The 8570-nt window shown below is 56.7% G+C and overlaps 1 protein-coding gene across 1 annotated transcript; it reads right to left on the reverse strand.

Annotated features, from left to right (window-relative positions):
* Positions 1-2803: 2803 nt before the first annotated feature.
* Positions 2804-7264, reverse strand: Trim47 (tripartite motif containing 47). Its single transcript, XM_075990122.1, has 6 exons — positions 6527-7264; positions 5273-5368; positions 4792-5022; positions 4429-4627; positions 3920-3991; positions 2804-3691 (listed from the first exon to the last, which is right to left on the reverse strand). Exons 1-6 carry the CDS (start codon positions 7208-7210, stop codon positions 3051-3053), a joined length of 1923 nt encoding a protein of 640 aa, XP_075846237.1. The 5' UTR covers positions 7211-7264; the 3' UTR covers positions 2804-3050.
* Positions 7265-8570: the final 1306 nt, after the last annotated feature.

Here is an 8570-nt window from a genome sequence, read left to right on the forward strand (position 1 = left end):
GGGGGATCCCTGTGAGTTCGAGGCCAGCCTGATCTGCAGAGTGCATTCCAGGACAGCAAGGACTAAACAGAGAAACCTTGTCTTGAAAAAAAAGAGGTCTTTCTCTATAGCCCAGGTTGGCATAAGCGTCTACTATCCAGCATCTCAAGTACTGGAGTCCAGGTGTGAGCTACTACTACTCTGGGCTTCAAGCAGTTTTGACTGTAACAGATTAAAGCATTGGCAAGGCTGGCAAAAGGATAGACCCCCTCGCACTGCCCGTGTGGCAGTGGTGGTCACATTGTGTTGCTGTATTTCTTCCTACTTGTTCCTGGAGGGACGCCGGAAACACGCACACACACAGGGCTAGATACACCTAGATATACCCACCCCCAAGGATTCAACCAGGCAGACATAAATACACCCAGAACACACAACATACATGCATGCCTGCATACACACATGCAGACACTAACTCACCCTAGCATTCACTTAAGGTCTCGGAGGAAGTGCAGAGCTGTGTGTGACATTCCAGACTGGATGGGGGTGTGTGTGAGGTCTGAACCCTAGGCCTTCTCAGCGGCCCATGCAGCCAGTTGTGGGCAAGCCAGCACCCCCTCTCCTCCATTTTGAGCTATAAAAGCTGTATCATGGGGACTTGGGATGATGAAGCTTCTCTCTTTCCCTTTTTTATACTAATTTATTTAATTTGCGTGTGTACACATGAGCATGGCTGCATGCATGCCACCCACAGCCCAGGTGTGGGAATCAGAGAGAGCAGCTTGCAGGCTTGCAGGAGTTGGTCCCTCTTCTACCATGCGGGTTCTGGACATCAGACTCAGGTCGTCGGGTTTGACAGCGTTTACCAACTGAGCCATCCCGTCACTTAAGCTTCCGTGACAGTCTCTGGAAACTGAAAGTCATTCTACAAGCAAGATACTTATGAGTGGCTGAAACCACAGCCATGATGGTGGAGCCTGATCCCAGCAGGGAAGTTTTAGCCTGTGAGGCCCTTGCCTGCCGTACTTACATTCCAGGCACGCCAGGGCTTTCTACGCTCCCTCAGGCGAGCAGAGGGCTGCCGCAGAAGGAATATGCGGTGTGCAACATGCCCCGCTGGGGGAGGAGAGAAGACAGCGCAGGTGCCCTGGGATGCCAGGGCTCTGAGGAAGATGAAGGCTGTTCGCAGGTGAAAAGAGAAGACTTCTGACAGTCCCCCGCGGTTAGATGTACTGGGATCTGTGGGACCTGTGGTTGCCATGGGAACAGGCCTAGGAACACAAAGCAGCAGGAGCAGGGAGGCCCCACCCGGAAAAAAAACATCCTGGTTGCTGGGGCCAGGCAGCCTCTGTGGGAGGGGTTATTTTTAGCAGTTTAGGCGGCTGGGGCTGGACTTGTAAGGCCTTGCTGTCTGGCTGCTTAATGCACCCATTGTCCTGTCTGACCTTGTATAGCTGCGGGGAGGCCTTTCTGTCTGCCCCTTGGCCTCTGGGGTGCACCAGGGTTACAAAGAACCCGGAGAGGGAGCTGGCCTGGAAGCACAGATGCTCTCTATAGCCCCAGGTTACCCAACACAGGGCAGAGTTTCTGGGCTGGTGGAGGGCGCTGGGCCTCTCTGGACACCAGCCAGAGAGACACAAGGGCCGGAGGATGTCCCCAGAGGACTGGAGCAGGGCTATAATGGTGCGGAGATGCAGTGCTCCAGAGGACATAGACTCCCTTATTGTAGATGTCCCCCGATTCCAGTCATACCCTGGGTGGTCTCAGACAAGTCCCTGCAGGGCCGAGGTGTGTGTCTGCGTATGAGAATGAAGATCCTTCCAGGTGTGTTTGTGTGTGTGTCTGTATATATAAGTGTGTGTATGTATGTGTATATGGGATGTATGTGTGTGTGTGTGTATATGTATGTGGTGTGTGTGTGTGCGCGCGTGCGTGCTTGCGTGCGTGTGTAAAAAGCCCAGGTAGTCTGTCTTTCCATTTCTCTTGCCCACACCCAGGCATCCGGCTCAGCTCTTGGCTTTGGGTGTGTGACCTCTGCGTTTAATTCTGGATACAACACACACAAAGTAGGCCCGGAGTTGGCTGGTGGCATCAAGGATAAAAATACTGCAGAGTACCCTCCCCCATCCAAAGCTGATGTGAGCAACAGGGCTGACTATGGAGCTGGACTCTGGGAAAAGCCACCTCTGACTGTCCCTGCCAAGAGCCAGGGTGCAGCTGAAGGACAGCCTGTATCAGCCCCCTCCTCCTGGGCCAAGGGGAGTCTACCCTCTCTCACCTGCTCATTCTGTTCGGTTGTTGCTTTGGTGTGTGTGCCTGTATGCATGGAAGGTTCCAGATGTCGTGTCTCTACTGATGTCCTCCTTATTTTCTGAGATAAGCTTTCTTACCTGAAGCTCACCTATTAGGCTAGGCTAGCGGCCAGCAAAGCGCCAGGAACCTACCCGTCTCGACCTCTCCAGTGTGGCCATTCCAAGTGTGATTCTTTTCTGGGGCTTGAACTCAGGACCCCTCAATACTTATGTAGTGAGCACATCACCTGCTATTTCTGCTTACACATTTGTTTTTATTTATTTACTGTGCATGCATGTGCTTCTGCCCGTGTTTGTGCTCCATGCACCAGGACACGCAGTGAGAGGTCAGGGGACAATTCGTACGTGTCAGTTTTGTCTTCCGCCATGTGTGTTCCAGAATTCAGGTCAGAAGGCTTGGTGGCAAGCCCCTTACAGGCAGAGCCACCTTGCCTGCCCCTAGTCCCAGATCTTGAAGGCTGAGAAGTCAGTCATAGGAACCTCTGGTGGCTGAGGCATGAAAAAGGGAGTCGTGCATGCCACAAACATTTATTGAGCACCTACTGTGTGCCAGGTAGTTCTCGAGACCTGGAAAAGAAGGGCTGGGGCAGTCTGGAGTTGTCCCAGCTGAAGTTCTCCTCCCCAAATAAGTCCTGCAAGGGGCCGGGGACCCCTGCCTTGAAAAGTGGAAGGTCTAGTTCTACAAGGCAGAGACCTCTGGAAGTGAGGGTCTCTGAGGCTGGCGCCTTCTTCTTCACTGCAGGATGAGACAGGCCCACCTCACCTCCTCTTCAGTACGGATATGCATGATTTCTTGAGGGGCCCAATCTGCAGGTGGGCGTCTACACTCTCCAGGAAGAAGGCGGGCTTGAGCCTGTGGTTGAAGAGCCCTGAAAAGTGGCTGTCCAGGCGACTCTGGAAAGGGTCAGTGGGGGAGGCCAGGGCACCACTGCGGCGTGGCCTAGAGGCTTTAAGCCTCCGAAGAAGGCACAGTTTTCCGTCCTGAACGGCGTAGAAGGCCAGGGCGTGGTCCGCGTACTCCAGGCAGACCCCAACCGTAGGTGAAAAAGCGTGAGGTAGTGGGGCCTCCAGGCCGCAGAACCAGACCGAGAAGCTACGCCCATTCCACTGCAGACAGCAGGAGAGTGCGTTTCGGCCCAGGCGGCCCCGGTCATAGGGCTCTTGCGGAGAGAAACCCTCAGCCATGACGCCCACACTGACCCATCCTTCGATGATCTCTACCTCCCAGTAGTAGGTGCCACGGTCCAGGGCCCCCTCTCCTAGCACCTGCTCACAGTGTGTGAAGCGGGTGGGCGACTCCGGGTAGTTGATGGGACATAATACCCTCTTGACACCCTTCGTTCCGAACAGCTGCAGGAACTTGTCTGCCGTGTCGCTGTCCAGGTTCACAATGTAGGCGACTGGACCCCACGGATGGGAGAGAGACACAGGTCACAGTCAGGCTCCGATGGGACAGTTCCCTGCAGGGACCCACCTCCCCCAAACACAGCCCGTCCAGCACTAATGGGGACCACCCGCGGAGATGACCTTGCTCACCCCAGAGATTAAGGAGGGGCTTCCCAAGCTCTGTGTTCCCGAAGCCTAGCAGCTAACAGAGGCGCTTTGGTAGCGGAGAGCCGGCTACTTACACTTGAGGAAATAGTCCCTGGGAGCCTCACTCTCCACCAGGCTGGTGCTGTCAGGGTCCTGGGATTCCACATCTGCTGGACAGAAAGGAGCGGTGTGGAAGCCATCTCTCCTGATACCCGTGACTGGCTGAGCGGCTACCCTCGGTAGTGCCTCACCCTACCTGTGGCTGTAATTCCCTCCACCCTGCCTCCCAAAGCCCCTGCTACATGGTATCAGACACACCCATATAGGACCGTGTTCTCACACACACGTGTTGCTTGGTGTGTGTCCCGTGTTCCCCCCCCCCCACACTCCACCTTGCCTCCTTGCATGCAAGGCCTCTCTGAAGTTCGTGGCGAGCAAGAAGAATCCCCTCTGCCCCCTGTGTGTGTGTGGGGGTGACCAGTTCCTGGCGGGGTTATGGGCCCCTCCCCCAGGCTAGACACTTTCCCTCCTCCATTCCCGGATTCTGGGAGCCTACATGGTATATCTGGGGGAGGGGTGTGGGTCATCTCGGAGGGGCACCCACCTTCTGAGCCATGTTTCTGCAGCTCGCCCTCATCGCTGCCCAGCCCCCGCAGCTGCTCCCACTGGCTGGCACAGGCTGAGACCAGGATGTCTCTCAATGTTCTGACCACTTGGGAGGACTTGGTGAAGTTGAGTTCCCTGGGGGGCCCAGGGCCAGGGCCGCACCCCTCCTCCAGGGCCAGCCGTAGCGCCAGGAGTTCCTGTACCAGACAAACGCCCCCTAAGGCTCTGTCGGCCATAGATTCTCCCAGCCGGGGAAGGTAGCAACTGTCCTGGAAGGTCAGGTACCCATCGCCTCTGCCTTCATTTCTCAACCCCCACCCTGTCACCTGGATTCCCCCCGTGGCTCAGGAGCTACCCTCACCTGAAGAAAGCTGACTGAGTCAGCTTCTGGAACCTGACTGAGGTTGTGACGCGCCCGGCTCAGGCGGCTGCGCTGTTCCTCCTGTCTCCGCAGGTCACCCTGGGAGCGGCCCAACATCGTGGCCTCTCCCTCCTCGATGAACCCCAGCACCTCGGTCTGGAAACTCTGTAGGGTGGCTGTGGCCTCGGCAAACATCTGGCTCACCCTCTCCCGCTCTGCCAAGGCAGCACTCTGCAGGATTGGAGAGTGGAGGCAAAGACCCAACCTGGCTTCAGATTCCTTCCCTGACTGTGTGTTGCCCCCCAAGTCCTACTGAGAGGACCAGTCCAAGCTCTGGATTTGAGCCGTGTCTCTGGAAACGGGGTGTTCCTGCTTAGTAGGGATGAACAGTTCCCAATCAGGGTGCTACCTGCTAAAAGTTTATGTGCAATTTCAGGGGCCTGCTTCAGGGGTGCCCAGGAGGGTTAGCGTGGGGTCTGACCTTGATGAGGGCCACGGTTCGGCGGGTCTGAGCAATGCTGGCGCCCAGTTCATCCATGCGGTCATCCACAGCACTCAGGACTTTGGACTGCTCAGCCTGTGGATGGAGCTTTGTGAGCCTGGTGTCTAATGACAAAATATGCCCAGTTCACCCCTGGTTCAGGTTGGTGCCATTCCCAAATGCCTGGCAAGGAAGCAGGCTGTGTGCCTCTGACTACCTGTTGATCAGAGAAGCCAGTATAGGGCTATCTAAGGTTCTCTATTTATTTGGAATTTTCCCCCCCGGTGGGGTAGAGGCAAAGACCGAGAGAGTAGGTTTGGGGTGTGACTGAACTAGAGGGGAGCACTAGGGATTAGTTTCAAAGGAGGCTGCACCCCCGATCCAGCTCTGAAAAATGGGGATTCCGGGCAAATCCCTTGGGTCTTATGAGTCACAGCTCCAGGCCGGAGAGACGGAAAATCCCAGAGCTAGAGGCGCTAAGACTGGGATGGAGGCCAAAGGAAACTGGGGGTGGGAGCTGGTGGGACACTGGGCACATGCTCCCAACGGCCCCACAACACTCGGACAGAGAAGTTCTGTGTGACCAGCCCAACCTCCATCTTGCTCCTGGTGCCTGCCACACCCATCCACAGTGGCTGACTCAGTCCAGGACAAATCTGAATTGGGACCAGCAAGAAGAGCTCCATCAGCGATGGGGCCACACCCGCAGGCAGCCGCTCCTGGTCCCCACCGGCTCCAAGGGCCTAACCCAGATACCTCTGGCTTTACACCCACACTGACCCAGCTTCTCTCTCTGTCTCTGTCTGTCTCTTTCTCTCTCTCTCACACACACACCCTCCTTTTCAGCTCTTTATCACTCTTTCATCTACTCAGCGGTCCCTTCTGACTCCCCTTCCCTCCACACCAGCCCCAGAGAAAGACACTGTAGACCGGAAGGGGTTGCAAAGATCCTTAAGTTAGAGGAGGAAACTAAGGCAGCGCCTGTTGAGTCAGAGATGAAACCCACGTAAAGGTGGGAACCAAGGAGAAACTAAGGGCAGCGCCTGTTGAGTCAGAGAGATGAAACCCACGTAAAGGTGGGAACTAACTCCGCAAAGATGTTTTCTTAATCTCCACGTACACATCCACAAAAATAATAAAATGAACAAAAGACACAGCCCGCGGAGAGCGGGGTGGGGGGAGACACACTAAATGGCTCTCCTGCCCCGCCTGTCACCCATCTCCACGTGCCCGTTCAAGGCGCCCACGCCCCACCTCCTGAAGCGCGCGCTCCTGCTCCAGCGGCACCAGCTCGTGGCCGCGATGCTCCTGAGCGGCACAGGCCTCGCACAGGCACACTCTCTCCACGCGGCAGTAGTGCTCCAGCGGGCGCAGGTGGCGAGGACACAGGCTCTCCTCCAGCCGGCGCAGCGGCGGCACCAGGCGGTGACCGCGCAGCGCGGGGCTGCGTTCGTGCGGGGCCAGATGCGCAGAGCAAAAGGAGGCGAGGCAGGAGAGGCAGGAGAACTCGGCGGGCAGGGCAGCGCCCTCGGGGCACGCGTCGCAGCGCACCGGCTCTTCGGCCGACCAGGGCTCGGGCGCACAGGGAGCCGATGGCTCCGGAGCCGTAGGGGGTGCGCTGGGCGCGGAGGGCTCGGGCGTCGCGCCCCGGGCGGGGCCTGAATCCGGGGTGGACATGGGTCCTGGACCCGAGCCCTGGCGGAGCTGCAGCAGCTCAGACAACGTGTGGTTCTTGCGGAGCTGCAGGCCGTCGGGGAAAGGCTCCTGGCACAGAGGGCAGCGGGCCGGACCTCCGGAACCACCAGTGCTGCCCGCACTCCGGTGCGGCCAGAGCGCAACCAGGCAGGCGAGGCAGAAGTTGTGGCCGCAGGGCAGTGTCACCGGCTCCCGGAGTGGTTCCAGGCAGATGGGGCAGCTGAAAGGCCCGCTGCCGTCCATGGCTCCGCAGCTGCCCGGGCACCGCCTGTGCTGTTCCCGCCTGGGAGGGACCTGGGACGGTTCGCGCCCGGCACCGCCCCCTAGGACCAAGGCCAAAGGTCCAGCCCCTTCCAACGCCTCCGCAGTTCTGCCCGCCCCCACGGGGCAGCAGATGCGGGGCCAGCCAGCCTTCCAGGGACACACAACCCTCTTGAGCCCTCCACTCCGCGTGGGCGGAGCGTGAAAAGGAGAGGACAAGGACGGAGGATGTGAGCGGGTGCATGGGGAAGAGGCTGGGAGAGAATCTCATCCTCTGTCCCCCACCTTGGTGAGCCCCGTGCCTCGGGAGAGGTGCGCAGGCACAGTCATGTCGCCGGTACCTTTGCCCTTACACCCCTCCCGGGTGCAGTTAGCAAAGTTCCCGAGCTGCTGACATATAGAGAAAATCACTGCTGGTGTGTGTGGTTTTGCCCCCTTAGCGACTCTATTTACCCCCGCTAGGGAACCTGGTCTTGTCTAGAGCTGAAATGGGAAGCTGACATCACTGGACAAATCCCTTGTCTGAGGAATTTACTTCCGTTCATGCAAACTCGCGGGTGCCTATAGTTCCTAAAAGGAGGCACTGGTTAAGACTTGCCCAACTAGGCAGAGGACAGATGCCGGAACTTTACCGGGTAAATCATAGCCTCGTGGCGATACACAGATTAGTGGAAATGGGTTAATTTAAGAGAGGAGTGGGGGGAGGGGGAGAGGAGTAGGGGGAGGGGAAGAGGAGTGGGAGGCTGGGAGGAGATGGAATTTTTTTTCAATAAAAAAAATAAAAAATTAAAAAAAAAGACTTGCCCAACTATGCATTTAGAGTGGTGCCTCTAATTGTAAGGACTTGTGTTTGTTTTGAGATTTAGTCTCTATATGTAGCCCGCGTTGGCCTAGAACTCTTCATCCTCCTGCCGCAGCCTTCCAAGCGCTGGGATCACAGGCTTATGCCATACATTTGCCTTCTTGTGTTGTTTTTGAGACAGGGTCTTTTTTTGCAGGGGGATCTTGTTTTTTCTAGACAGAGTTTCTTATCCTTAGCTGTCCTGGAACTAGCTCTGTCGACCAATCTGACATTGAACTCACATAGATCCACCTGCCTCTGCCTCCCGAGTGCTGGGATTAAAGCCATGTGCCACCACCACCTGGCTGACAGGGTCTTTCTTTTTGTTTGTTTGTTTGTTTGTTTTTCTAGACAGGGTTTCTCTGTAGCTTTGGAGCCTATCCTGGAACTAGCTCTTTGTAGACCAGGCTGGTCTCGAACTCACAGATCTGCCTGCCTCTGCCTCTTGTGTGTCACCACTGCCTGCCAGGAGGGTCTTTCTTACATAGCCTTAATCAGCCT

Source organism: Microtus pennsylvanicus, chromosome 11 (assembly GCF_037038515.1).
Source record: "Microtus pennsylvanicus isolate mMicPen1 chromosome 11, mMicPen1.hap1, whole genome shotgun sequence".
Taxonomy (NCBI): Eukaryota; Metazoa; Chordata; class Mammalia; order Rodentia; family Cricetidae; genus Microtus; species Microtus pennsylvanicus.